This window comes from Lindgomyces ingoldianus (assembly GCF_010093535.1).
Source record: "Lindgomyces ingoldianus strain ATCC 200398 unplaced genomic scaffold BDR25scaffold_58, whole genome shotgun sequence".
Lineage (NCBI taxonomy): Eukaryota > Fungi > Ascomycota > Dothideomycetes > Pleosporales > Lindgomycetaceae > Lindgomyces > Lindgomyces ingoldianus.
In genome coordinates, this window is record NW_022985219.1 from 141,689 (window position 1) to 169,659 (window position 27,971).

Here is a 27,971-nt window from a genome sequence, read left to right on the forward strand (position 1 = left end):
CCTAAGGCTTTAATAATTACGACGAAATAAGCCTTTAGCATATTCTATTTTACCATTAGACCTAGCGTGGGACCGATTACTTGGAATTCCTAACTTTGACTCGGCAGACGGTGCAATAGAAAACCCTGTTCAACGAAGCTTAGAAAGGGAGCATCGAGTTGGCGTCGAGGCTGCTTGCTTTTTGGCAGACCCCAGCAACTAGCGCTAGACATCTTGAGGTAGGTTGTTCACAATAGTGCAGATGCTTGTGGCAATGCCCTTGCAGCTGGCAGCTATGTTGTCGTAATGGCCAGCCGTAGCTCCGGCATCGGGCCTGGGAGGTTGCAGGGCTGCGTTGTGGGTGTTGTAGTAGTGATGCGATAGAGGTGGGGAGATAATCGCGTAATATTTGGTTGGGTAAGGCCGTAGCGATGCGCCAAATCTACAGTTGAGGAGGGAAACAATTCCCAAAACAAAAGAAAAGAGCAACGGTTTATCCTCCAATACAACCCCAGAGTAGGAGGTCTGACCATGCTTGATTGGCACGCCTTCGTTATAGCCAGGGTCATTGTTTGCAGTTACAGAGCTCTCCAGGCTCTAGCCACCTCCACTCCTTTGACCTACGGCTGCCTAGCTACGCCACCTGCTGCGGCCTAGAGCTATCGGTGGCCTTAAGTCACATGACGGGTTCATCTAGTACTATATAAACCCGTAGTTGCCCTCCTTTAGCAATCAATCCAGTTCGTCATGCCTCTGGTGCTCCTCCTAGCTTGACAGTCGTTCTTGAACATTTAAAATGGCTAACTGTGATCTCTGGCACGATCGGAGGCCGAGCTTGAGGCCTTGGATGAATTGCTCGTACTTTAGCTCAGCGCATTCTAAACACGAAATACGACGACGGCACAATTTAAGAATCTCGCTAGCGGAACGACGCCATTGCATACCCGGTTCTCAGGTCACCAATTTTTTTGTATTATACAATGGATAGAACAAATAATTGCCTGAACGTATTAAACCAAGGCTGTGATAGATATGCAGTGAAACCGGATAGAAGCAATGCGTCTTACAGAGGCATGAGTTATGAGCGAAGTGAGGCCTTGTGGCTTGAGGGTCATCGGAGATATACGATATATATAGTATTGTGGGACGCCAAGCCCATGGTTGATAGGAAATTGCAAGCCAAATCACCGTAGTTGCAGATAATACACAATAAGTGCCATAGGCCCGGAACAGCACGCTTTACAGCAGACCCTTCCTCATACAATATGAGCTTATATTGCGCGAAATTTGTGCTCGGTCCAACTTGATCTAACTAATCTAGCAGGCATGCTAGACAGTAGGCACGTTGCATGTCGCCATGCAGGTCCGCTCTCTCAGTCGTATATATGAACAACGATGCTGTAGGTTAGCAAAAACCACCTCTACGCTCGTCGTAGACGTCAGACAGTAAAATGAGGGCTTTTTTTCTTACACGTCTCCTCTTTATCCACTCTTTAAGAGTGTGTGCCCATGGAGGCATATGGAACTACTCGATTGCCGGTATATGGCAACCAGGGTCCCTTTGTCCCCTCCTTCTGGCTTCACTGTGGCCTGACGGACTGCAGATTCTTCCCGTACTATCCAGCCGAGCACCAATCTTCGATTCAGCGTCACTGGGCCGACTTCCGGCCTATCTACGATGTCTCTTCACCCTACCTAGTTTGCAACAACCCAGGATCTGGCGCCGAGAAGTATGCGAACGTATCCCCCGGGGGAGAAATTAAGGCCTACTATCCGGGATGGCCACACGATGTTGGGGCAATTATTGTTTGGATGACTTACTGTGGTTCACAGCCCGATGCATGTTTTTCTTTCGACGGCAGTGGAAAAAATTGGTTCAAGATTCAGGAAGTTGGCCTGGAGAACGGGACCATTCGCAATGGGCAATGGGCATTAAAAGACCTCCTCGCTTCTAACTACACTTGGACTACAACCATTCCGACTTCGCTCCATAGCGGTGCTTACCTGATTCGCCATGAGATCATTGCGATACATGTTCCTTTCTCACCTGAGTTCTACCCAGAATGTGCGCACTTATATGTGTCAGGGAGTGGATGGGAAAGGCCTGGTGAAGAGTATCTAGCTGCTATACCAGGGGTGTGGAAGGCAAATGGTAGGCTTCCTTCCTCCCTGTACAATGAGCACTGACGAATCTACATCAGACCCATCGCTGAATTTGACAATTTACCAAGAGCCGACGGCGAGCAAGACAGAATGGCTGATACCTGGGCCGCCTGTTTGGAGGGGTTCTATTGTGTGAGTAGTTAGGTGGTGGGACTGCCCGCTCCCTCGCGAGGTACCGCTAGCTTGCACAGGATGAGTTCATTGAACTTTAGCAGAGGTGATGCATAGCCTACCTGCTAATGGGTGACGTTACAGCGCACATTGGGGAGATGGTTTGCTTATGGCTGTAGTAATAGTTCAAGGTGGACCGGTCTTTAGTAAAGTAGATTGGCTCACACCATGATGGTGGTGTACGACAAGAAAAAAGGAACAAAGAAGTGGCATATGAGTGAAATGGAATCATTTTGCCCCCAAAAGGTCCTGAGTTTGGCTGCCTAGGGAAGATAAATTGAAGTCATGAATCAGAAAAGAAGAGCAATCGTATTCAATCATGAAACCTATTTGACGGGGTGAAAGGAGAGAAGGTGGGGTAAGATTGTGGCGGGTAGGAGCGGCACTGGGACCTGGTGAGGGAGGCGAATGCAGTGAAGGGGTGAGAGGTTATTTGTACCAAGAAACTTCTACAAGCTTGGAGCCCATCAATGCTCCCGACCTTGTCAACTCTCCACACCCTACTATCCAATTTTAGAGGAAACCATGGAAACTTCGAGCCACGACAGTGCTGTTCATTGTAACTGCGTATATTGCCATCCGAATCCTTCTCCACAGGGCCCAGGGTGTGAATGCCCCTCAAGCGGCAGCTACAGCCTTCTACTTCATTAGGCCCCTCATTGGCCCTTCCACAGAAAGGCTGCTGCGTCATGCGGCTGTGGTACGTCACGGTGACTTTCTACACTATATGAATAATGCAATCTGATCCGTTCCCAGAGATAAGCATTGCTTGCCCATCTTCACCTTACACATTTCATTCGCACGCATCCAAGTTGTAGCCCTCCGTTGCTCGCAACTATGATCGAATGGCAAGTCAAGAACTTCTGATCCATAACTTCAGCATTTGTGTTTTAATCCGCTTTGGTGGTGTCAGTCCTCGAGGCCGTTCCTTCCTACATTCGAATCAGGAACCAGGCGCCTGGTGGCTGACCAAACCATTATTTCAGAGTCTCCATAGAGATATTTCGCAGGGTACTAGTGTGGGGGATCGAACTAAGGTTGCCATAGAGGTTATTATTATTAAGGGCACAACTATACTGAAAGAGGGTGTAGTTGGGTTGTACGACTAGGTTCGAAAAGCCCTAGTAATGCCAATGGCCAACGCGATGTACGGGCCTGAAAACTCACTCCGCGACGCTGCCATCATTGGCACCTATCGGTAAGTCATCTGGTCCATGTCCTCTGTTTGATCCAACAATTGCGAAGAGACTTTGAGATAGGCGGATTCGGTAGTTTAATCTTTGGCGTCTTGCCAGAAGTTCTCACACCACACCGGGCTCTCCGTGCACGCCAGGCCGTTACCAAAGCATTTGAGTGTTTATATTCCAGTGGAGACAACAAGTGCGACTCGTTTCAGGTCTAGTCTGTGCTCGATGTTAGTACCAGCTATGACGTTCCGATCTGGGAAGTCGCACACTTAGAGATTATGACATCAATGGCGGCCCTGCTTTCCGGCGACTTGCCTAGTGTCTTCTAGGTACTGTGCCGTCTCTATTCCGACCTGGATATCCTGAATATGTGTAGGGAAGAGGTTGGAATGTACATCTTGGACCTACCACCAAGTACAAAAATGGGAAAGAAGCGTCTCTTTAATGTCCAAAAGTTGAAGAATAATTGTGCAACGCTTCATGCAGTCTTCCATGAAGTGCTTCGCACGAACCCTGCCACGGTCACAGCTCGCACTGTGACTAACAATATGGTTCTTACGGGCGAATATCAACTGAAGAATGGCGAAATGGTCATAATTCTCTGACTGGTGTTACACTTCGGTTCATCTCTCAGGGGCCCCGACGCCTAGAATTGGGCCTATAGCATCCCAAACTGAAGAGAAACGGAAGAAATCGCCTGCGAGTCGTAAATCTGGAGGCGGTGCTACCCTTTGTCCTGGGTGCTAATTCGTAAGCTCTGTCATCGTTACTTTTGCTGCGATGTGCGTCATTCGGTTCGATATTACAGCTGGTGAAGATGAATGGAGGGAGTTAAACACTAAGAAAGCGCGCCTAGGAAGTGGATTAATGAGACTGGGTTGGGATGTTAAAGTTGCGGTGAAGGGTAAGGAGAATCTCAAAAGTGTTGAGTGAGAGGCGCACTTCGACGAAGGGAGCGATGGTTATGTCCTAAAAGTGGTATTCTGGATTGACGGTTAGACTGGATGACATTGTGTCGATAAGCAGATGAGTACAGAGTTAAGAGCTACAGGGCTAGGACGAATTTGGTAGCTCTCGTCAGGTACCTAGTCCTTGACAATTAGTAACACGATAATGGTTTGACTTCATGTTAGTTCTCTTGACGTTTAATCACGCATGGCGGAACAATTCTCGCCTATCTTTGCTTAGGGAATGCTAATGCGCAAGTCCCTCAAATGCAGTAGGCAAGAGGGCACACGATGCGTGGAAAGAGATTGCATATCTACTCACTCAGAAAATGTCGTTCTCAGTGAATCCAGTGGATAGTTCTGGTCGTTCCGTGATTCTATGTACTCTTCTTTGACCACCGTAGACCTATCTTTTCCGGTTCCCGGATCTCATGCAGCAACCTCATCTCAACATCTTCAGCAAGTCTCCGAGTTCTCAGTTTGGCATCTTCAATTGTCTCCCTAGGCTCCATCACCGGTTCCAACCTGTAGTCGCGGAACAATGTAACTAATGCCGCCACAAGCTCGACCTGAGAAAATCGCTTCCCGGGACATACATTCTTCCCCGTTGACCAAGGGAGGAATACCTCGGTAGTATCAGGTGGAAGAATTTCGTGGTTAATGGAATCTCCGGAAATGAAACGCTTAGGGTTCCAGGTAAGTGAATCAGCACCCCAGTATCGAGGATGTGTTTGAAGGGCGGGGAGATTGATTTCCACTGTAGTATGTGGCGGAATCGTGATGATTCTAGAGTCGAAATTAAGAGTTCGTGGTAAGTTGCCTGTTGTTTTCACGAGCTGACCTAGAGGGTGGCACAGCCGTAGGGTTTCGTACTATTACACTGTGAGTGTTCCCAACCATTAGGTGAGAGAATGACACTTACTACGACCGCCCAGCATCGTTTTAGTTGGGAGCATGTGGAATAATTCCAGGTCTTGATATCCGTGCTTTGAAGCACGAAATGTATCTCCTCTGATATCCAGTCCTGAATCTCAGGATGGGCCGCCATCTCTCCCAGAATATGCGCGAGAGTGATCGCGGTGGTATCATTCCCCGCAAAGGCAAAGACGAAGAGATCGCTGATAATTTCGTCTTTCGTGAGAATTGTGCGACCAGGCCTCGAGTCACCCGTACTGAGGCTGCCGTCGCTCTCTTCTTCACATGCTCGGACAAGATTGGTGACGAGGTTTGGCGTGTTCTGTTTGCCTTGTGAAATGAGAACACGCTCTTCATTTATTAGGTCCGTAACGTAGGTGCGGAAGTCGGACACAGCGAATCCTGCCTTCCTGAAAGATTCCGGCAACCACCATGCTTCCTTCAGCTTCTTCTCTCCAAAAATGAGAATCGGGATGATCATTCGAAGAATCGTCGATAGACTATCCCGATAGCCAAATGCGGAGTCCTTCTTGCCATTCTTCTGCCGTAGCTTACTCTCGGCACGGCTCTCAAATGGATAAGTCTTGTCGAACAATGCGGCAGCTAGCACATTCAGAGTAAACACCCGCGTGTCTTCGGCCAATGTTCGAATCGGCTGCGGGGACCGGTGTAGCCAGTATTGCAGCATCTCCCCAGCCTGCTTCAAGCTCTCTCTCCACACCAACTCATTGTTCTTCTCCGTGAAAGTTACCGCCGCTACCTTGCGATGCCGATTCCACTCTGCACCCCCGGTGCTTGCCAGATTCTTGCCATATATGTTTAAGACCTCAAAGGCAGCCAAGTCGCGATAAAAATCGTCTCTTCGTTTTAGGATCTCACTAACAAGTCTATCATTACACACTTTTAGCCAATTGCCACCTGGGGTCACGATCATGAACATGTCACCCATTTCTACATGGGGCCGACACCGTTGCCGCCCTTCCCAGCCACGCCGATAGGTTGCAATGAACGTGCTCGTGAAGGGTAAATATGAGCAGATGCGCATAATTAGGGGCGATAACATCATCCATAGTGGGGACCCAGGTGAGACAAAGCGGAGAGTAATGGGAAGCCCTGTGGATTTGGCTTTCACATAGTTTTCCGCGAGCGAGTATGCGGACCAAGCGATGAACACGACCGGAAAAGCACAAAAGATGAGAAAGGCTTGGTTGAGTACCATTCTGGTGATATGCGGCAAATGATGGTGAAATTGAAGCTAGGAGGGACTTATCGTGATGGAAGTTGGGGAAGAAGATAAGCTGAAGGCCAAGTCAGAAGGATTCTTCTCACGCTGCATCTTCCAAGCGCTAGTGCGAAAATGAGGAGTCGGAAGCATTTGGAGAGGCTGAAAGGATCAGATGTTTGGATGAATGTTTCAAGGCCACCTGTAAATACGCAGAGAAGAGACCTAGATGCTCGTTTTTCTAGCTCTGTCACATCTTGAGGGAATTTGATGGTAGAAAGCACGTGATTTAGTGGATTTAGTCAGCATGTAGAATTTCCATCAATCACACAGTCTCACGTGTCCGACCACAAGACATCAACCGATGGACGCGAACAACACCCATATACAACTGCGAAGGGCCATGCAATAAAAGCCGATTTTCCGTTTAGTATGTATCGTTTGGTTTACCGTTGCCTGCCCCTCGAACCACCACGGCCTGGCTCAAAAGAACTCAAAGATGTGGGTGAAAATGAAAAGATCAATTGCCGCGCTTTTCGATTACTCTGCACACAACAACTCGACTGGTGGGGTATTAGTCCTGCTGCGAGATCAATAAAGATTGTCTTTAAAATGGTCCAATATTGTGAAAGATAGGGAAGGAGGTGGTGATGGTGGTGGCTTCGGTAGGCTCTACTCCGGGCAATAAGATGTCACCTATTTCTAACCGTCCCTGTGGGTTCTTTAGGTCCATAGGGATGCCATCATACGCCCCACATAAGCACCCCAGGCTTGTCAACCACGTGGAGAGCATCCTCCTCTCGCACAATTTCCGATCTTTTTCCGAGCTAATTGCTCGGGTTCTTGCTGTGTTTTCGCCTATCTTTATTCCGGCAGCATCAGCCAAGTACGTCTCCCTTGCAGGGCTGTGCGGAGCCGCGGTGCATGAGAGAGTATAAAGCTAGATAGGTTCCATGATCTTAATTAACGTGAATTGGACTATTTATGCTAGCAAGATGTTCAAACCGAAGCAGCCATACTTTGGGTTGAAAGGAGGATGGCTTACTCTCTGGATAACGGTACGTTTACATAAGCTTGACTTGTATTGGAACTCTAAGCTTATCTTGGCAGATTGCTTGCGCGACTGACATGAGCTTGTTTGGATACGATCAAGGTGTCTTCAGTATGCTGCTCGCCTCCCGCTGATGGACATGTTCTCACTAGCCAGGTGGTGTGGTCATCTCGAAAGATTATCTCAATGTTCACAACCTCAATGGACCTGACAAGACTGATACCCTTGCAATTGTGACGGCCATCTATGACATCGGTTGTTTTCTTGGGGCTATCGTAGCATTCTGGATTGGGGAGAAGATTGGAAGGAAGAGGACCATTTTCATCGGGACAAGTATCATGGCCGTCGGTGCAGCGCTGCAAATATCTTCCTACAGCGTCGGACACATGATCGTTGGTCGCATTGTCAGCGGGTAGGCTGTCCCCAAATCCACCGTCGCGTCCTCATGCTAACGACCGGTAAGTGTCGGGAATGGTATTAACACAGCCACAGCGCCTGTCTGGCAGACTGAGACGTCGCAGGCTAAGTGGCGAGGAAAGCTTGTGGTTCTCGAGATGATGATGAATATTTTAGGTTTCATGACAGTGAACTGGATAAACTACGGCCTTTCATTCGTCGGAGGGGCCATTGCCTGGCGTCTTCCCTTGGCTCTCCAATATGTCTTCATCTTCGTCCTATGGGCAACTGTACCCTGGTTGCCGGAGTCCCCCAGGTGGCTCATTGCCCACGGTCGTGATGACGAAGCAATCCCAATTCTTGCCAGTCTCGAGAATAAATCGACTGAAGATCCCTACGTCAAAGCCCAGTATGAGGAGATCCGCTTTGGCGTGGAGTATGAACGCGAACATGCGATTCGATGGCGAGACTTACTTCGGGGTCGCACTCAAGCCGGCACTAAAACGGTTCGACGACTCCTTCTGGGTGCTGGCACTCAGGCCATGCAACAGTTTGGCGGCATCAACATTATGTCCTATTATCTGCCAACGCTCTTGATCTCATCCGTCGACCTTAGTGACAGTATGGCGCGCCTTATTGCAGCTACCTCTGCCGTTGTCTATCTCATCGCATCGGGGATTGCGGCGCCTCTTGTCGAGCGGTACGGACGCAGGATTATGATGATGGTGTCGACTGCTATACAGTTTTTCTGCTTCCTCCTCATGACCATTCTGCTCTACTTCGCCAACGATCTAAATAGACCTGATCACCAGATTTTCGGCAAGGCCTCCGTGGTATGGTTCTTTATCTACTATATTGGGTTCGGACTCGGCATGCTCGGAATACCCTGGCTATACCCTACGGAGATTAACTCCTTGCCGATGCGGACGAAAGGTGCTGCTGTTGCTACGGCCACTAATTGGATTACAAATTTCATCGTCGTTGAAGTTACACCGCGCGGATTGCAAAATCTGGGGTGGAGGTTCTATATTGTCTGGACCGTCCTCAATGCGGCATTCATGCCGATCATCTACTTCTTTTACCCAGAAACCGGTAAGCCTTATCCAGTGCATTACGAGAATATTCGTTTAACACGCCTCTAGCCGACCGAACTTTAGAAGATGTTGATGCTTATTATCGCGAGAACCCCCCCCTTATCGTCATTGGCGATAAAGACTCCATCTCCCGGAAACGGCCGGCGAAGTTCGTTAAAAGGGAGGAGGCAGATGTCGAAACAGCTACCCACTCAGAAGGTCCACTGGCGCGCACGGCTTACTCCTTGGATTTGAAAGAAACCTAGAATTTGGTCGGGCTTCGCATTAGACCCGATGAAAGAGCCATGGGCGGTGGCAGATGTTCGACTTGGAGGAAGAAAGGCAGACGAGGCGAGGCGCACATATGCAGCCTAAGGTAGAGACTGTGCGGGACAGGAGAGGGTGCATTGGAGTTAATTTCTCCCCACTTCAATATCGTCTAAGATTGTGCACATACTGCTGAATGCACGTCTTCTTGAGAATTGTCCGATCAGTCACCCATGCCATCATGCTCTTTGCCGACGCGTTCCGAACCATCGTTCTAGATTATACACCCAATTTCCATGATTGTCGAGATATTGCGCTAGGATCTGGATAACGGTTGGTCGTCAGGACCTTTCTGACCAGGTAGAAGTACTGCAAAAAGCACAAATTGGCCAGGAGTGACCGACCTTGAGTTTTATACACGGAACTGATTGCTCAGGGAAATTGACTTACGGCTGTCGTCCACGTACTAGGATTGCTGTATACGTGGTCAAGATCATAGTACCAATACTACTAAACAATGCAACATTTGGTGAAGTTATGCACAGCGCAGCCATCGACGAAACGACCGAATCTAGCGAGATTGGGAGAGTCTCAGATGATCCTCATGTGTGCGGTCCGCTTCAAGGCAAGGGATTCGACAAGTCGTCGACATACCATGCCCATATACACCTGTGGTTGGCTTGTTGCAAATGTGTTGTGGACCGCTTGAACTTACCCTCTACCCGAGCACTCCCCTCCCTAGTTCAAGCCTGCCATTAACGGTGGTTTTAGAATAAGGCTAGGTGTGTTAATTGCCATTAGATTTCAATTAACAAGAGTGAAAAATCCCTCTTCTTCCAACCTGCTACCCAACACTTTTCTAAAGCCTTTTTTCGCAACCATATGGGATAATCAGATGTCATCATATCACTACATACAGCACGGTATGGAGTTTTATTAATACCGGGACGAAATACGGTTCCAGCATCTCGCGCATATCTCTTTCCGGATTGAATCGCTGCGATTGAGACCGTCCCGCAATTTGAGAGGCGGGAAGCCCCCTTTCGTAACGATAGGCTACTTATGAACATGAGATTCTTTCCGGAAAGATCTACCAAATTCTCCGCTCGCTGGTAGTGGATATGTATATTTTTGGGGTTGGACGAGGCTGGCATTTCAACGAGCATGTCGGCATGGTTGAGAATAATCGTTGTAAAAAGTCGCCCTTAGAGAGCGCCGACCCGTCGACCAAAGACGGCCGTCTTATTTTGGCGCTATGTTTGGCCCTGTTCTTCGACCCATGGAAGGCTAAATGAAGGGATGGCCGCCTATTGCGCACTGACATCGATAGGCTGTTTTACTAACATGGAGCCGGATCCTCTAAGGTCATGTTCATCGACAATCCCATTCAAACATTGAAGGGAGACAGCAGCATATGGATATGGCTATCTGAAGCATATTTTAACATAGAAGAAAATGAGTCTAGACCTCAGGCTACAAGTATCAGGCCACATGACCTGTCAGAACGGGACACAGAGTGTTTGTAGCGATTACTCCATGCAGTGTCCGATCTTCCAATCTAGGTCCAGATCTTACTCCAAATTGCAGATTTTCGATCGAAGATCCGACCAATGCTGGGTTTGCCAGCCCCGATTATAAGAGCTAGTACGAGTGCAAAGAAGACCTAAGCAAATAGTTCTAAGGACTTGCTCACCATTATAGAGTAGGGGGTTCGAAAGCTACACGTGCCCGACAAACATAGGCCGTGTTGGGTCATTTTCCTGAGTTTTTTTTGTTCGGGCTGGGCAATTACTATCCCTGGCATTTGGAACACTATTACCTCAACAATCTTGGATGGCTCGCTTTGCCTCCCTGACTTCCTAGAGCCGAGGAGAATAAATGCCCACATTCGAGCAGTGACGAGGTAGGGGAATCTTTGAAGATTCTTTTGCAAAATTATCTACAAGAAAAAGCACGTACCTCGCACATTCTGGTATAAGATCTCGTACGCCATCACTCGTCTTCGCTTTGCCTTTGCTGATTCAACTCTTTCAACACTTTGCGCCCACACGCGAGAACCTCGAGCGTACGACTTTTATTATCGTGATCTCTGGTTTCTGGAACCAAAAAGTATGTTGTGATCGCACCGGCGATCATGAAGGCGCTCATGACTTGAAGCACGTGGCCAAAATTATCTCTTTCCGAACCAAACTGCTCCTTCTGGGTATCCGAGTTGAATGCGAAGGCGAGGAATATCTGCGCAAGCCATGAACCAAGCTTGCCCGATGCGGCAGCGATGCCGTGACTTGTACAGCGATATCTTGTGGGGAAGATTTCGGCCGGAATCTGAGAAATATGAGTACAAGCGACGCGAAGGAAAATTGTGCGGAACATACAATGAATGTAGTCACATTCGGTCCAAGATTGAACGCAATCTGGCACAGTACGTAGAGAACAATAAGTCCCGATCGACTGGATTCGAGTAACTTTGTCCATGCACTACCGGTCACGATGAAGAGAGCGAAAAGGACCAGGAAACCCCAGAATTGGATAACTTTCGGCGAGGCGTACTTGATCACCTTAATCATAACAGCTCCACCAATGATAGCGCCAATAGAGACCATGACGAGGGTGTGGAGACTGTTGCCTTTCAAAGAGGAATATACGTGGTCTCTCCCGGCCTTTGGATCCTGCCAGATGTGACGGACAATGGTTGGAGATGAAAGGCCTAATCCATAGAAGGCGAAGTCGAGGAATAGCCAACTTAAGGACGTTCCGAGCAGATAGCGCCAGTTTCCTTCCTCGAGGAAGAATTTCTTGGCGTCCTTGCGCGATGCTAGTGGTGGGACGAAGTTTGGATCTCCAGGGGGAAGTTGAACAGATGGAGCAGCCGGGCGATGCTGTTCTTCTTCATTTTGAGGCTGGTCATCTTCACTGTCGTCATCAATAACTTCATCTGCGCCGATATCAGAGGAGCTGCTGGACAGCCTGCCGCTATTCTCTCCTCGTGTTGCTGGAGACCTGCTGTCTCGTACTTCTGTCAGCGTGTCCATTTCACCACCTTCGGGGTTAAGTTCTGGAGCTCCAAAATAGTCTTTGGTGTCTTCAAAGACCGTGTTAACATTCCGGAGAACATCAAGCTTGTATCTGGGACTCTCCGGTATGGTGAACCGAAATGCAAGCGCGATGATCGCGGGAACGGCTCCGATTCCAACGACAAGCCTCCAAAGTCGATCAACGGCTCTGTAGCATTTGAAATCGTCCCCACAGGATAATTCGGTGTTGGTAATCTGGGAATGGAAACCAGATACAGCCGCAAGAGACAGGACGTTGGCCAGGAGCTGTCCGACAGGTTGCGCAAAAAACACCCAGGACAACATCCGGGCCCGATACTTCCGTGGAGCAAATTCACTCGTAATTACCGCCGATAGAGGATAATCTGCCCCTATTCCTAATCCCATTACTGCACGCCATGTGATTAGCCAGCCACCAATAGCCATACTATTCTTTTCTCCATTGGAGCTCATGACCATGAGGATGGTAGCAACGATGACGATGAGAAGTTCAAGCCCGTACATTTTCCGACGACCAAGTATATCTGCCGCAAATCCAAATGCGATCTGGCCAAACATGGTTCCGGCAAGTGTGGCGCATAGCATACTGGTTGCAATGCTTTCCGGGACAGTAGGAACTCCATCATGATCCTTGTTGTCTGGCCAATAGACGTAGCCGATCATGGGAGTGACCACGTTCAACGCGAAGATATCAAATGCATCTGTCAAAAAACCTATGCCGGCGACGACGACGACCCAGACTTGAAACGGGGCGGCATCAATAGTTTGGAGGGCCCATTTTCGTCGTTTTGACACCTAGGGAATATCAGCACCAGGCCCGCGTACACGAAACAGAGAGCAGCAATACTACTTACTGGAATCCCTTCATCTCCTCTGGTCAGATCTTCCACACCCATGTGATAGCCCCTCATTGGACGGTTCACCCATTTCCGAAGACCCATTGCGACTGTATAAATTGAGAGAAAGATGAGATTTAAGAATAAGCGCAAGGTACAACTGAAATCGAAGGCCGCTTTGCCCAAATCTTTCGGCCAAAATGCACGGAAATGTTAGTTGTGAATGGTCCCGCAGAGCATCACCATGGGAGGTAATCCTTCATATTATTGTTAGCCCAATGGACTCAGCCCTAAGTGAAAAGCCACAGGTCAGGGGGGGCATTTCGGAGCCATGACCGCGGCAAGGCATTCCTAAGGGTGGCTGCGTCCGGTGAACGATATTAGGCAAGGTGTGGTAGCCTCGTGTCTGTCTTTGGAGTATTGGATGTGGTGGAACAGCTGTGCAAGCCTCGTTATGGTGGAGATGGAGGCATTGAAAATAGACTGACTGATCCCGGGTTGTTACACAGTTCGCAACGCAAGATGGGGTTTGACGGGAGACATTTACCCAGGGCAAGAGAAGCAGACAGATGAGGCGCAGGGGAGATGGAGAGCTGGTCAAGGTGCATGAGAGAGGACGTGCTCGGTGCCCTGATTCGAGCAATCTGTTCAAAATACTCTTGACAGCACCGCCACAGGAGCGAAAGAAATCGCACTCGGTGATTTGGAAATGTTCTGAATCGAATTTCGAAAAGGGACGCATGGGTTCAGACGAACCGACAGCCCCACGTGTTGGTGTCTGAAGCTCTGATTGCGTAGAGCTCCGCCCCATGCTCAGGAAGCCAACACGGCTGGCTGGCGCCACGCGCATCAAACACGAGGAGGCATCTCCTCATCAACACGCCTACGTTGGAACCGACATATAAGCCTTTATTACAATCCGTGCAGAGGGCGCCAGGCATAATGCTCAGCCACCCCAGACCCGGTGCGTCAGAAGGACGAGGGATCTCCCCAGTGGGGCTTTGGGGTCGTTCACCTTTACAATCACATCTTTGGGGCCGAGCATGCGACCTTCCCTTCTGTCGCTGTCACAGGATTCTTGCATGCACTGCAGTATTTGCTGCGCATGAGCGCGGTCTCGAGTGCCAGTCATGTCCTTTGGAGTTAGCCCCTCGGATGTGATCAAGTTGGTGGAATTCTCTACCCGTATCTATATCGCTTTCAAGGGTCGGAGCTCTCATCCATCAGCCAACATATCACTGCTCACACAGCCATAGATGCAAACGACAATTCCGAGGCCCAGGTCGAGGCTCTCATCAAGGAGTTCTCGACCTTTCACCACTGCCTCGTCCAGCTTGACGAGTTGATGAGGGAATACGGCAAACCATTACCTTTTCCTTACCTTGATTTCAAGGAAACACTCCAGAAATGTCAAACGACCCTCAAGCCCTACGCGGACAATCTTGTCGACCACAAGAGAATGACTGTGAAGAAGTTCACCTACACAATCAGGTATATTGGAAAGGAGACAGAGCTTGATCGGCTTCGAAAGCAAATCACCGGACACTATCAAGCGCTGCAGATGTGCATAAGCTTCTTGCAATTGTATGGATACTACACCCAGCAACACTGGCTCCTTCCTTCACTAACTTTTAGCAGACGACTTCACCTAGAAGCCACTAAACAAACCCAGCGGCTCCTCGACTCGGCTCCATTTCGTTCCATGAGCTTCGGTGGCCAGATGTACTCCACTTACGCCCTTGGAAGTGGTTCAGCGGCTAACAGAAATGCTCTTCCGGCACCTTCTGAAGCCGACCAGCTGTACAAGGACTGGCTTGTCTTCAACCGATGGCTTCGAAATGAAGACGAGAGAATCGCTCGTGAAGGTGATAATCTCACGCGACCGCTATCGTATGGCGCAACTCCCGCGATTACTCCGAGTGGGGATGCTGAGACGGCAGCGGTTCTATATCATCTACGGAGGGAGCTCGAGGATGCAATTATGGTTGAAGAGAACCGAGCGAAGCGAGTGGCGGTTGAAAAGCGGTCCAACCTTTCGCCAAGCGATGCGATCCGCCAGGAAGTTAGAGATATGCCACAGATACCCCAGCGAACGTTCACACTTGACAGCGACATGTCACTAACTGCTTTCGACGGCCGGTCAGTGGCGGATTCCTCCGCCACAATCCGACCCACTTCCATTATATCACCTAATGTCTCTCCCCGAGGCAGTCCGCAAATTGAGCAAGGGCCATTCGCTGCGATAGATTGGGGAAACCTCTCTTCTGACCCCAGCCGGGCCTCTTCAGTCTCTACCAACCGTAGCAGCTTCAGTGCCACGAGCCCCGACTCCCGCCCAGGTGTCTCAAGTACGAGTACGGTCGGTACAACCCCCGATGACCGTCCCTTAAGAGCTAAGTTTTCCGTATCGAGTCTCGCGACCATAGCTCTGGGAGACGGCGCACTCGAGTGGAATAAGTTGTGTAGGAAGGTGCAAGTTGAACGTAGCACGAGCAAGACTGTAGAAAGTAGGGAGTGTGATGTTCATTGGCGGTACCGAGAGGACCACGGGCTGAGTATACGGTCGGTGTATCGCGATGAGAGGACGAAAAAAGTACAGGTTTGGATTGCGCATCATTTTCCCGCCACTGGTCCTTCTATCCCACTGAGCACGAGCTATGCTGATGGAGACGTATCGATTGACTTCCCAAGGAGCTCCTTCGGGCGGCTTGACAAGAGATGTACAGATATCAAGTACACTTTCGGCGACCACGAGTCATCCAAGAAGCTTCAAACCCTCCTGTATACGAACAACGGCAAGGACCAAGCGGACTTGCTGTTTGATCGACCTATTATCACAATATCGTCAAACAAAAACAAACCCGAGTGTCGTGGAAAGAATATTAGGCTTTGGCGACGAAGAGAAAAGCACGAAGATTTTGACGGGGTTATCTCAGTAGACGTCCTCGTTCTACTCTTCTATACTAGCGCTTTACCCCAAGACCATGCTCACTGGGTCGAGGAACCTCATTACGGGTTTGAATGGCTGGACGATGCGACCTACAAAAAAAACAGCGAGAAGTTACAACTAGTCTTCTCGAAGGACCCTGGGAAGTGGACACGAGACAAACTATTCAAGAGAAGGAAAAGTTCTAAAGGTTTCGAGGGAGGCGGTGTAGAACTTGGGGCACTGGCTAGGATGAACACTGCAACCTCTGTTGCATCATCCTCGGCGTTCTCTATAAGATCATCGAAATCAGAGGTATTTGGATGTTCGAATCGCTCCAATAATCTCAATCGATTCGGGTACTCAGAGCTCAAGATCGAATTTCAGAGTAAGAAAGATCGAAAAGAATTTGTGGCAGTGTGGAGGCAGTTTTTGAAACCGTTGGGGTTTATCGAGGGTAACTCATAAAACTCTCGTATGCATTCAAAGGTTCGTTTGTATTACTAGCATGGATCTGTAAATATAGTCGCTGCCCTTAGGGGTTTGCATTCCTAGTGCTCCCGCGCATGAAATTTAACGACAACCTTCCATGTAGGGGTCATCCCATGCACCTAGCAAACAATAACTTAGAAGTTGATAGACAAAAGTTTGAAAATGTCCTGTCACTAGGGACTCCAACCTCACTATGCTCTTTATCTAGAGTAACAAGGTTTCCACGCGAAGCCTGACACTTTGGATGGTCATTTCCTGCTACCCTTCAATAGACTATAAAGGTTGCTGATTATTCGGCTAGAGCGAAGGCCCTACATATTGTTTAGCGCTGGAATAAAAGGGGGCGTAAAAAAAGGGCTCGTAGACATATGCGTATAGAAAGTGTCATAATCGGTGACTGGTGACGTCAGGCTGGTAGTATTAACAATCTATCGATTAATGCGGGTAATAATTGGCCAATAACAGTAGAATTGAATGCAGTAGTTGGAGTCGATGTCTCGGCTCATAACTGTAACAGCTAAGTCATTTGAAGGAGCAGTCGATTAGCAAGTTGGGCAGATAACCTGCATTGAATATATAGATTGTAAAAGTGTGCAGGTGTGCTGCCTTGCATACCTAACCACATGCGACCAACCAGGTTAGGCTGTCCTGCAACCACTACAGCTACAGTAATATTACTGTAAGAACTCTTCAGATAATAGCGGGTGTTTCACTCAGAATTATCAAATGCAGTGCATGACTAGACTCCCATCCTCTAAGACTACTTGCTCGTTGCTTGTGCCTTCAAAAACGAATTCCATTTGCCCTTGCAATCCGATCATCGCTCAAGCCTTCCTTCGTATTTTTTAGGTAGGTCTCGAACTGCCCTGAGACTTTGATGACATGACTTAAATGCTGATGTGATAGTGCTTTTCCTTGGAACCTGGCCAGCCGTCGCCCGATCGTGATTGAATTGCGTATCTGTCGCCCATTGAGCTCTTCGTTAGCCAGTTCCATGACGCCGCATTCGATATCGTCGAAGTCGATATCTGGCTCCGCCAGTGACTTCAACCGCTCGATGAAATTCTTCCAGATGCAACACCATTGCGATTTGGTGAGACTTGGATAGTGTAAGGCGAGCTGGATCCTCGATTTGAAGGCTTCATCAAAGGTCCCTACGCGATTAGATGTGAGGGTCAGAATGCCGTCGTAGTACTCAAGTACGCGGAGGAAAACCGATACCAAAGCATTACGTGTTAAATCGGTCATGCTTCTCTCTTCCAAGAAGACATCAGCTTCATCGAGTAGAACAACGCAATCCCATATCTTGCCCATGTGCAATACAGATTCCAGATATTTCTCGACTTGCTCAGGCTCTGTGCCAATGTCGCCACAAGTGACGGGATATAGAGGCTTTTCTGCCATTTCTGCAACACTCTCGGCTGTGAAAGTCTTGCCCGTGCCAGGGCCGCCATGTAAGAGCATAATAAGCCCGTTCCCTTTCCCTTGTATCAAGTCGGTATTCCTTTCAGCCGAGATGCGATTCGCCACAAGAGCCTGGACAAACTCTTTAGTCTTATCATCTGCGACGAGATGCTTGAAGACTTCCTTGTTCCATGCCACTTCACGTATTCGGTCCACAATAAGATCATCTATGACTTGTTAGCTTTGCTATTTCATGACGCAAGGCAGTACTTGCTCCATCTTTTACGCCGCAACGAAAAACCAGGGATAGTGTTTGGGAACAGATATAGTTCCGGTATTGAAGGCAATCCATTCTGCTCAGAAACGATTACCGGAATTGTGTTTTGATCGGTTCTTGCTCCAGACTTCTTTGATGATTGCTTGTCGAGGTGAAGGGTCTTGTACGATGCAAAGTCGACCATATATCGCTCACCGTCCTAATTAAAGGGTTCAGCGTTAGTTTACTCTCAACGCAGATTCAACACGACACTTACAGCGTTGAGTGTATCTTCGTCGGTACCCCGATACGCCACAAATCTCTTCGTCCTACAGGACCAGAAAGTCTTCCCTCTTTCCATCAACTGTTGTTGCACCTCCTTACTAGCAAACCGCACCGGGTACAAATTGAGATCTTGTATCTTGATCACATCCGCGAATCCTTCAGCAAGCAACTCAAGGTGCGGGGATGCTGTTACTTTATGAAAGTCTCCGTTATATCCGAGACGCCAACACGGTACTTCCCAGTGCCATGCGATTTTTTTCTTGCTAGCTTCGGCATCCACCTCTGATTGGAAATTTACGAAAGCCTCTTTTCTGTGCGTTCTGTAATAGGAAATTTCCTTCAGTACAGGAACTCCTGTGGTGAGAGCCCCTTTGACCTGTTCGCCATCCTTCCATACGACAACGTCTCCAGGTTGAAATAGGAATTCCATGGAATCATGTGAAACATGACCTCTGGAGTGCTGCTTAGATGCCCCCTCGTACAGGCTTCTATAATTCTTTTCTATCAAACCAATCAGGATCTTGAGCAGCATTTGATGGTTTGACTGTAGTGATGACCACACAGAGGCGTTGTGTCTGTACCGAAACCAAAATGAGTAAGGGGCCATTAATGGCTTGTCTAGGGAGAGTTCTGGGAAGTCTCGTTGGAAAGAAGGCTGTGCTTTAAGGATTATCTCCAAAGCACTGCGAATTTCTTTTGACTTGATCTCAATGCTCTCAGAGGCCGATGTTGGAGCAGGCAAAGTATCTGCACCCAGTCGCTTCGCAACCCCCGCACGTGAGAGCCCCGGCGCGGAGTACCACTTGTACACTACTAATACAATATCTCCATTTTTTTGGAAATACTGTTGTGGATTGAAAAGGGGTGATTCTGCTTTGAGTTTCAGACAATCATTCTTGTCGAATGTCCAGCTCGGTTCTTGGAGGCAGATAATCTGGTCTTGACGCTCGGTGAAAGCATGGAGTATCTGGATCCTGGGTTTCCTTTTAGGAGGAACTTGTTTGTTTTTGAGTCTTTCATTCTCGGTTTCGAGTACGGCTATCCGCGTGGCGAGTTCCTTGACCATAGTCGATGGTTCTTGACGGCCTGGCTGCAACGAGTTGTTAGCCCTCTTCTTGAATGTCGGTGGCCCCTGTACACTTGAAGTGATTCCTTGTCCTCTTGCTTCATCATCGTCTTTGGTCAACAGAGTAGGTCTGGAGCGAGTCCCGTTGTGTCTCCCTCTCAACATCTCTGACCGAGCGTTGGCATGCTTCACAGCAGCATCCTCATCGTTGGCCTTTCTTTTGGAGACGCGCCCAATTTGCTCAGGGGCCCCACTGGCCGGGTGGTGAAGTGTTGGCAATCTAGACGTCGCAGAATTTGGTGTGTTTAGTAGATTAGAGGGTCTGGTTGTGGTTGAAAGTAGCGGTAGAACGTCGACTTCTGGATCGCCAATAGTGACGTCAGGAATTCCAAAACTGCTTGGATTTTCTTCTCCACCAACATGGAGAAATGAATCGAAGTCGAAATTATCCAAAGAGTCGTCAGGTACCCCCAAGTTAAACGTATCTGATCCAAGCCCAATTTGCTCCACTGGGGGCTTCTCTTGGTCGAGATCTGAATTATATACAGCTGCGAGTTGCTCTCTCAAGTGGTTGCTGGCCGCAGTCTGGTCGCGCGATATCGTGATGTGCCTTGCAACAGAGAAGCCGGAAAGAAGAAGTTCCTCGTTCGGGGAGGCTTCGCTTTCTTCTGGCTGTTCGAGATTGTTGTTACTCACGCCTCGCCCGATCTCTCCGATACCGATTTCGATTGAGGAGGACCGAATGCTTCCTCTAATTGTTCTTCTTCTCCCTTGGGTTTACTGTCCGTCCCACCTCCAGTATTGTAAATCGATGTCCCCGCTGGTTGGGACTGATCAGAGTGTTCGTCGCCGCCCGAATACGCGCTTTCAGCTTCGTTCACGAGGCTGGAGCTCTCTTCGCGATCTCTATCCAAACTACTTGCGCTCTGTGAATCGTGAGGAGAGATATGATCGGACGCGCACCAGATTGCGGTTCGCGAATAACGCCCAGCATCCATTTAATTTCGAATGGTAGGCTGTGATGGCTGACGTCAGGAGACCGGGAATCTGAGCTCGCAGGGAGGCGGGTGAGCATGGATGGAGAGACTATCGATGGTCACTAGCTGTAGTGAATAGTCTCATCGTACGAAAAGGTCCATCGGTATATCATTAAGAAGTATGAAGGCGATAGAACATGTGAAGGTTTTGTGAGAAAGGCTGAGGCTGGGATCTCATGCATCTTCGCCAAAGAAACGCAACAGTCGTGCACCGCCCACCCGCTCCTTTATCTCCACCTTGGACACGTCGAAAAGCTAAGCCCTATCACCCTCAATTCATATTTTCTTTATTATACAGCAGATTGAGGACTTCTTTTACATGCGCTTCTAACCATGAGCTCACTAGAACAGGAATGGGTAGGTGAAAAGCGTAGCGAGAGGTACTTCAAGTTTGCTGTCTATGTCTCCTCTGCTGAACAATAATGACAGGCAAAAAGAAATACTGTTCAAGGAAGTCTATCGCAATGCAATGTATCGTTTTTCCCGTGAAGTCACGCACGACAATCGTAAAGTCGCGATGGTGGCGCCAGCTACGCACATGCAGGCCGTAGAAATGATTGTATTTCAGGCGCAAAGGAATTTCGAACAATCTCGAAACCAGAAATTGAGGAAATGACTTGACCGAGCGACAAGGAGCATCATATATTACGGGAACATATTCAACGTGCTTGCTCAACATCATCCGGAGTATGTTGCACTTGTGTGAGGAGCCATGAAATTCCTGTTTGTAGTCAGTATTTTCCGTGGAGAGCAACTTTGAGACTTTGCTGATGGTAAGATACAGGCATTAATAACCCACAAGAATGCGATTGTCAGCTTATCCAAATGCCTTGCTCTCATCGGAGAGGCCCTAACGCGAGTGGAGCTTGCTACAACTCTATCCAACGGAACGAATGCTGAACGCTGTTGAGAAGTTGTATGTCTGTATCTTTCAATTCTTCGTTCGATAACATGGTTGGTACTGCGAAGGCACCTTCTGACACATTCGGCATGAACGCAGGCCCGATCTTGTTCAGCGCCTCGAATTTAGTTCCCCATCTTAGACCCTCGGCCTTATGTAGTTAGGCTAGCTTATGACGCGACCCATTCTCAGCTTCGTGAGCTTTGGGTTTTCGAGGATAGTGATGAAACGGTCGACCGCATAACAAAATTGGATGGACAGTGAGGGAAATATCTTACACATGAGATTTAAATCTCTCCTGTGACTTAGACGCAGGGAAATATTGATCTATTAACATTCGTCACTTACATCTATGAGCCCCAACTTTATAGAAGCGCCGCAGCGTGGTGGCGTGAATAAGATATTTGGAGGTATATTTATTATTGGGCAACGCATTGGTATAGGGCATTCCTCGCGATGCTGGAGTAACCGGTATATCTTCCACGTGTACCGGGATTAGATTAAAAACCGACACACCTAGGCCTAGTTTTTGATATGCTCATCTTAATAACTAAGATGCTAAGGGGGTCTTGAGTTTCAATGGTTAGTGGAAGCATAATTCCAACGTCAATACCTTGAATGCGTACCCCCATTGCACCTAACCCCCTAAACACACCCTCTATCTTTTTCTACTTTACCCTTCTTGCAGTATCTCTTTCCATCTCACCTCTTAGCAGTTTATCATACTGCGTAAGTTTATGCCTAACATGGGCAATAACAGCCAACACAACCTTCCTCTTCCTCGTCTTTCCTGTTCTCCTCGAGTACTTTCTAAACCTAAGTTTCCACACCACCTCCGTCTCTTGCTTTGATGTCTTTGGGAACTGCCTTTCTAACTTGACATTGTCTTCGCGGATCAAGCTGCGTCGCGTTTCTCGATTGCAAGACAACGCGTTGAGATTTTGGTGAGAGATAGGACATGGAATGATGTGGATTTTGGGACACACACGCAGAGAGCTGTTTTTTTGTATGTAATGATGTAGAGGGTGGGGTACGCTTCGTGGGTTAGGCAGCAGTAATAGAGGGATTTATAAGGGTAACCTTTGAGGAAGAAGGTGTAGCCGTGCCGGATTAGAGTGGTTAGGAAAGCGGTTATTTCGCGTTATGACTAGGCTAATTGATGCTATATGTTCTAGTGATGTTCCAGTATGTGAGTAGAGTAGGTTATACGTGCACAAATTTGTCGATTGCGATTGCAGTGAATGAATAAAGTCTATTGTGTTTTGCGTCTGGCATCCTCATAGTGGGCAATGCTTTGTGACGAGAATTGCGGCGCTTTACTGCCTTTAAGCAAAAAGGGACAGGGCATTGTCATCATGAAAGGCGACGGGGAAACGCGATCTAGGATACGTTGTAGCGGGCCAGCCTCTTCTGGATCTCGCGCCAATTTATAGGCTTCAATCTTCAACCCTCTGTGAAGTATTTCTGGTTGCTGGGTGTCGAATATCTCATTGCAGTCATATCATTGCAAATTAAGTCTACGTAGTTTGGCCTGTTAAGCTCTTGGAGCAACTATTGTTGGTTGTATTAGAACGTCTCGGCGCACCTCCAAGTACCAACTCCAAACATCCTCTCTCTCTTCCTCCGTCCAGCCCATCTGCGACATCTCTTCCACATCCTCATCCTCCCCTCCAACCATTAACTTCCCGACTCTAGCCAACTCCAACTGCAGTCTCGGCACAACCGTATTCCTCACAGTAACCCTCCCACTTGTCTCATTCCCCCAATTAATCGTAATAATCGTCCTATTATATCGTGGAATCATCATGTGCAAGCCCGGATACCCAATAACAATTCCAACCCGCTCCATCCCTGTCCCAAAAACCAGGAGGCTAGAGAAATCGACACAGCATCCGGGTTCCAAATTCATGGTTCCTGGCACGTAGAATGATGGAATGTTTCGCAGTGAGACCTTTAGGTTGACTTCTTTGAACGGTAAAGGCTGGGACTGTAACCGGAGGGTTTGGAGGTGGGATATAAGTAAGTCCAGCTTTGGGCGGATTGTGAAGCGCTTCCGATCGCGCTCCCCTTCGATGTTGTCGAAATGGAAAGTCACTTTCATGAATAAATCCATTCTCTGTACCTTACCAAACCAGTATATTGGAATGAGCCCTACGATGTTGTTGTTTCCGGGAAACTGGCTGAAACTGGTGCAATGAGCATACTTGTAGAACTGGCAGAAAGATTCGCATCGAAGCTGCTTGCTGGCACGGATCCAGCCCAGCGCATTGGAGTTATGGCATGTTGAGGTTGATATGTCTCGTGGTTGCTTCCGCATGTAGTCAACATGAAATTTCACATGGCTTTCTGTGAGTATCATGCATTTTCCCAGCCATACGTAGTGATAGATCTGGTCTCGGAGCTCACGGGGAAGATCAAAGAAGGGGAAAGAGGATGATGTGCTTTGTGGCGGCGAATGTTGGAGAGATGAGAGAGATAGTTGTTGAGTTGATGCCTTCTTGTTCTTCCCGCCTATCTCGGTGATTTCGTGCCTTCCGTCGCAAATTTTTAGGGGTCCTTGATCTGCAAGAAGGTTAGCAATTAGAAGTGGGCACTGGATTTCTTGGAACCCACCCTCAAAATGGTAACGAGGCATTGCTTCATACCGTACGCGGCAATCGTGTATTGTTGGGATGTATGTATGTATCTACTCGAATCTGGGGCGAGGGTGCGATGAGAGTGGGAGCTGAGTTTTCTAAGTTCCACCCTTAGCTCGCTTACAGTGCTGGCGGGAATCGGTCCGAATCGATTATCCGGAATCACGTGGCGCTATCCTAGATCTAGATCAGATCTATGAATTAATTTAGCGCTAAGGCTAAATAGGCAACTATTTTAAATAATAAGTCTTTTACTTAATTTTTTATACTATTATACTTTTAATAAGTTATATAACAAGCACTTAATAAAAATTTAGCTTAGGATAATAAAAATTTATTTACTTTAACTTATAATAAAAGTAGTGAATAGCTTAAAATTTAAATAATAAAATATATAGATATATATATTAAGCTTTACTTTATATAAAGCATTATAAAAAGTATCTTTTTTTTATTTTATTATATAAAAATATAGACATTGCAATTTAGAAGAATAATAAAAATAGCTAGACGTAGCATAACGCTAATAGCTGCATAAGATGCATCTAGGTTTTTCCTGCTACTTTTAACCTAAACATATAAGCTGTCTAAATAGCAGTATTTGAATACGCGGTTGGGCGTCACGTGACATAGTCTTGTGTCACAGTTGTACGCATAGACAGATAAATACCTCTTTCCTTTGCACAGACTTAGAACAAGAAGAATTAACACTAGTTACCTGCAACCCCTCCCCTGCGCGATGTGTACACTATGCAAACCTCTTTGCTTTGCATAGCTAGCATAGAGCCTATTTAACACTAATTAGTAGTTTAAATGCTGTAAAATAAAAACCTCTTTTTATACTTTTCTATTTAAAAAATTATGTATAAAAGAAATCTTTTTCTTTACTAATTTAAGTATAAATTAGTAAGAGTAAAGACAGAGTCAAATTTATTTATAAGTAGCTATAAATCTTTATTTAGTTACTTAATAAAAAGTAGAAAACCTGTCTATATACTACTATTTAAAGGTATTATATAAATAGTAGTGCTTATTTAACGCTAAAAGGTCTGTTTTATCTTTTTATATAAGGCTGTTTAAAGGTAGTGTATAATAAGAAGTAAGATAGCGCGCAATAATATATAACTAACTACTATAAAGTAATAAGTAACACTAGCTTTATCTTTAACTAGCTAACATAACATATTAACATATAACTAATATATACTTTTAGTAGGCATCTTAGCAAAGTGTTAGATTGAAGCACTGTTTCTAGGCTTCCTGAGATGAATGATGGGTTTAGATATGATGTATGGGATGATGATTGATTGTATTGATTTATCGATCCTTTTTCTGCTCTACTCGTGTTGCTCGGCTTTTCGTTTTGCCGATCCGAGTCCCTCGCGCACTTGCCCTATGCGCGACCAGCTTGCAACATGCTGCAAAATGCTGCAAAATGCTGCAGAATGCTGTAACATGCTGCAATTTGCAGCAACATACTGTTCGAGCTTATTGCTCGTACTATGTAGCAGCTTTCGTCAAACGTTCCTCCTGTCTTGACAGTAGGTGCGCATATCTGACACAAAGACTCTAGTAAAGTAGATAAATATTAAAAATTAAGTAAATAAAATTAAACTATTAAATAACACACTTAAAAAAAAGCTTAATTTATATAGCTAACTTAATTATAAAACTCTGCGCATTAAGCATAATAAATGTATAAACTTTTAAGAACTTTTAAAATAACTTTATAAAGTAGAAGCTTATACACTTTAAAAATTTTAGCTAACTATTTTTATAAAAACTAATTACTACTTTATAAAATAAAGGTAACGTACCTAACAGGTTGGCCGGCCACACGGGTTGGCCGGCCACTTTTGCCAAGCCCCTACTAAAACCACCCTATTCTAGCGCAAAACAGCCTACTTTAGCCCTATATAGGGCAATACAACATAAGATATTATTTAGAGTCTACTTCTACTACTTTCTTACACATATGTAAGTTATGCCTAGTCTAATTACACTGCCTGTATTGCCTTTAACTTAGCTTACTTTCTTTAGCGCGCACCTGTGTTTTTAGCTTCTTTCTATTACTATATGCTCTAAACTTCTTTAGAGCAGTTAAACAAGCTCTATTCTTAACTATTAAAGTCTTTTTTGCCTAAATTTACTTTCTTTTATGCAATTTATGTTATATAGCAGCCTTATTTACTACTTAAAGCTTTATAATCTCTTTTTACACTAACACTAGCTTATGCGCAATAATTGCTGCCCCTTTTAAAACTTTTTTAAAGGCCTTTAATATAGACATTAGTAAGCTATTTACATACCTTTAAATTTTTACCTTTATAAGTATTAATTACAACTTAAATTTAAAAGTATTACTTAGAGTTTACAACTGCTAGAGCTTGTTATTAATAGGTAGTAGTAGTAATAGAGTATATAACTAGATATTAAAAGCTATTTTAACTTATTCTAAGTTAAATAAGACTAAACTAGCACTTTAAAACCTTTTTTTAGATATTACTAAAAGTAATTACTACATTATAAGTGTGTAAGAAGCATAGTAAAAACTTAAGTTTTATAATATAAGTAATTTAGTTACACATAAGATTTTTAGCTTAGCGCTTATACACCTTTTTAAAAAGGGTAAAATAACCTATATTAAAAGGCTATAAAAGGTGCAATAAGTGTAAAGGCATGTAAATAATAATAATCTTATTTTTTTTATAGTACTACTAAAAATTAAGTAAGTTATAGCTTTTATAGCTATTAATAATAAAAAGCTAATAAGCGCTTATAACTTTTTTTATATGCTTATTAAAGTGCTTTAACTACTGTAGCTTAAGCTTATTTATTATCTAGCTGTTTTTAGAGACTATAATAACCTAGTTTTAAAGTAGATTTTTTTTATACTAAGTAAAGAGGTAATAGTAGCTTTTAAAAATAATAAAAAGTAAAATAGCTTACCTTGTTATATTAATACCTTAGATAACTATTATCTACTTTCTATTACTTTACTATATTACTTTTAGCTGTTCTTATTTTTCTAAAGCTATAATAACTGCTTTAGTTAATATTTAGCTTATTATAAAGCCTAACTTATTAATGTTATATATGTCTTTATCTTAGATACTATACTTAGCTTTTATGTTAGCTACTAGGCAAAACTAGCCCTAGATAACCTTTAGATCTTTAGAAAGCACTTTTTTATAATTATACTTATAATTAAACTTTATTATAAACTTAAAGTAGTACTTAACTTATATACTAGGCTAGTTTAAGCTAACCTAGCCTAGATTACACTCTGCGCGCAAGGAATTAGCTATATTAGCTATAGCTATAAGCCTAAGAAAAAATCTGCGTGTAATAAGCTTAAGTATGTACTTAATAACTACTTTTTTTTTAAGCTTAGTTAGATTTCTTAATTTAGGCTAGCATTTTACTTTTAAAGGCTGTCTAGCGTGTTAATTACTTAGTGTTGTATAAAAAACATTATAAATAGCTGCAGCGTGTTATAAGAAAAGTTTTAAGTTTTATTTAAAAGCTTAAAGAGTAAGCTATATTTAACATTCTTTAGAAGATTTAATCTAGTGTTGTTGTTAAGGCATTATGTAGATAAGTAGAGTGTGGTAGAGGCTTAGCAAAAGTAGCTAGCCAACCTGTGTGGCCAGCCAACCTGTTAGGTACGTTATTAGTTTTAAGAAAGATAAAATAAAAGCTATTACA

The 27,971-nt window shown here is 45.8% G+C and overlaps 10 protein-coding genes across 10 annotated transcripts; 5 read left to right on the plus strand and 5 right to left on the minus strand.

Annotated features, from left to right (window-relative positions):
- Nucleotides 1–76: 76 nt before the first annotated feature.
- BDR25DRAFT_362721 (uncharacterized protein) lies at nucleotides 77–921 on the minus strand (the record flags this gene model as incomplete). The annotated part of the gene is made up of 5 exons (XM_033696625.1): nucleotides 77–99; nucleotides 135–198; nucleotides 232–576; nucleotides 623–638; nucleotides 755–921. The coding sequence occupies 5 exons, from the start codon at nucleotides 919–921 to the stop codon at nucleotides 77–79; spliced, it is 615 nt and encodes a 204-aa protein (XP_033540397.1).
- Nucleotides 922–1,430: 509 nt separating this feature from the next.
- Nucleotides 1,431–2,278, plus strand: BDR25DRAFT_245540 (glycoside hydrolase family 61 protein-like protein; the record flags this gene model as incomplete). Its single annotated transcript, XM_033685889.1, has 3 exons — nucleotides 1,431–1,534; nucleotides 1,584–2,131; nucleotides 2,181–2,278. The coding sequence occupies 3 exons, from the start codon at nucleotides 1,431–1,433 to the stop codon at nucleotides 2,276–2,278; spliced, it is 750 nt and encodes a 249-aa protein (XP_033540398.1).
- A 2,546-nt stretch (nucleotides 2,279–4,824) lies between these two features.
- Nucleotides 4,825–6,622, minus strand: BDR25DRAFT_297907 (cytochrome P450; the record flags this gene model as incomplete). Its single annotated transcript, XM_033689032.1, has 2 exons — nucleotides 5,370–6,622; nucleotides 4,825–5,319 (listed from the first exon to the last, which is right to left on the minus strand). The coding sequence occupies exons 1-2, from the start codon at nucleotides 6,579–6,581 to the stop codon at nucleotides 4,825–4,827; spliced, it is 1,707 nt and encodes a 568-aa protein (XP_033540399.1). The 5' UTR covers nucleotides 6,582–6,622.
- A 957-nt stretch (nucleotides 6,623–7,579) lies between these two features.
- BDR25DRAFT_297908 (general substrate transporter) lies at nucleotides 7,580–9,370 on the plus strand (the record flags this gene model as incomplete). Its single annotated transcript, XM_033689033.1, has 5 exons — nucleotides 7,580–7,642; nucleotides 7,695–7,746; nucleotides 7,792–8,047; nucleotides 8,099–9,123; nucleotides 9,174–9,370. 5 exons carry the CDS (start codon nucleotides 7,580–7,582, stop codon nucleotides 9,368–9,370), a joined length of 1,593 nt encoding a protein of 530 aa, XP_033540400.1.
- A 53-nt stretch (nucleotides 9,371–9,423) lies between these two features.
- On the plus strand, nucleotides 9,424–10,130 carry BDR25DRAFT_362725 (uncharacterized protein; the record flags this gene model as incomplete). Its single annotated transcript, XM_033696626.1, has 4 exons — nucleotides 9,424–9,551; nucleotides 9,585–9,629; nucleotides 9,680–9,766; nucleotides 9,842–10,130. 4 exons carry the CDS (start codon nucleotides 9,424–9,426, stop codon nucleotides 10,128–10,130), a joined length of 549 nt encoding a protein of 182 aa, XP_033540401.1.
- Nucleotides 10,131–11,332: 1,202 nt separating this feature from the next.
- On the minus strand, nucleotides 11,333–13,484 carry BDR25DRAFT_108116 (MFS general substrate transporter). The gene is made up of 3 exons (XM_033683530.1): nucleotides 13,279–13,484; nucleotides 11,747–13,219; nucleotides 11,333–11,696 (listed from the first exon to the last, which is right to left on the minus strand). Exons 1-3 carry the CDS (start codon nucleotides 13,363–13,365, stop codon nucleotides 11,364–11,366), a joined length of 1,893 nt encoding a protein of 630 aa, XP_033540402.1. The 5' UTR covers nucleotides 13,366–13,484; the 3' UTR covers nucleotides 11,333–11,363.
- A 769-nt stretch (nucleotides 13,485–14,253) lies between these two features.
- BDR25DRAFT_297914 (uncharacterized protein) lies at nucleotides 14,254–16,654 on the plus strand (the record flags this gene model as incomplete). Its single annotated transcript, XM_033689034.1, has 3 exons — nucleotides 14,254–14,466; nucleotides 14,517–14,844; nucleotides 14,899–16,654. Exons 1-3 carry the CDS (start codon nucleotides 14,391–14,393, stop codon nucleotides 16,652–16,654), a joined length of 2,160 nt encoding a protein of 719 aa, XP_033540403.1. The 5' UTR covers nucleotides 14,254–14,390.
- An 807-nt stretch (nucleotides 16,655–17,461) lies between these two features.
- On the minus strand, nucleotides 17,462–19,689 carry BDR25DRAFT_297916 (P-loop containing nucleoside triphosphate hydrolase protein; the record flags this gene model as incomplete). Its single annotated transcript, XM_033689035.1, has 3 exons — nucleotides 17,462–18,315; nucleotides 18,369–18,549; nucleotides 18,616–19,689. The coding sequence occupies 3 exons, from the start codon at nucleotides 19,687–19,689 to the stop codon at nucleotides 17,462–17,464; spliced, it is 2,109 nt and encodes a 702-aa protein (XP_033540404.1).
- A 466-nt stretch (nucleotides 19,690–20,155) lies between these two features.
- BDR25DRAFT_108122 (uncharacterized protein) lies at nucleotides 20,156–20,860 on the plus strand. Its single transcript, XM_033683531.1, has one exon. It carries the CDS (start codon nucleotides 20,294–20,296, stop codon nucleotides 20,702–20,704), a length of 411 nt encoding a protein of 136 aa, XP_033540405.1. The 5' UTR covers nucleotides 20,156–20,293; the 3' UTR covers nucleotides 20,705–20,860.
- Nucleotides 20,861–23,161: 2,301 nt separating this feature from the next.
- BDR25DRAFT_347185 (uncharacterized protein) lies at nucleotides 23,162–24,327 on the minus strand (the record flags this gene model as incomplete). Its single annotated transcript, XM_033694244.1, has 2 exons — nucleotides 24,241–24,327; nucleotides 23,162–24,189 (listed from the first exon to the last, which is right to left on the minus strand). The coding sequence occupies exons 1-2, from the start codon at nucleotides 24,260–24,262 to the stop codon at nucleotides 23,162–23,164; spliced, it is 1,050 nt and encodes a 349-aa protein (XP_033540406.1). The 5' UTR covers nucleotides 24,263–24,327.
- Nucleotides 24,328–27,971: the final 3,644 nt, after the last annotated feature.

Excerpts from the sequence above, each read along its gene's own strand:
- BDR25DRAFT_108116 (XM_033683530.1), bottom strand. The coding sequence starts at position 13,365 with ATGGGTCTTCGGAAATGGGTGAACCGTCCAATGAGGGGCTATCACATG. Across the intron at positions 13,220-13,278 it reads GAGGAGATGAAGGGATTCCA|GTGTCAAAACGACGAAAATG; the intron begins GTAAGTAGTATT and ends GATATTCCCTAG. Across the intron at positions 11,697-11,746 it reads CGAATGTGACTACATTCATT|ATTCCGGCCGAAATCTTCCC; the intron begins GTATGTTCCGCA and ends CATATTTCTCAG.
- BDR25DRAFT_108122 (XM_033683531.1), top strand. The coding sequence starts at position 20,294 with ATGTGCCTTGCAACAGAGAAGCCGGAAAGAAGAAGTTCCTCGTTCGGG.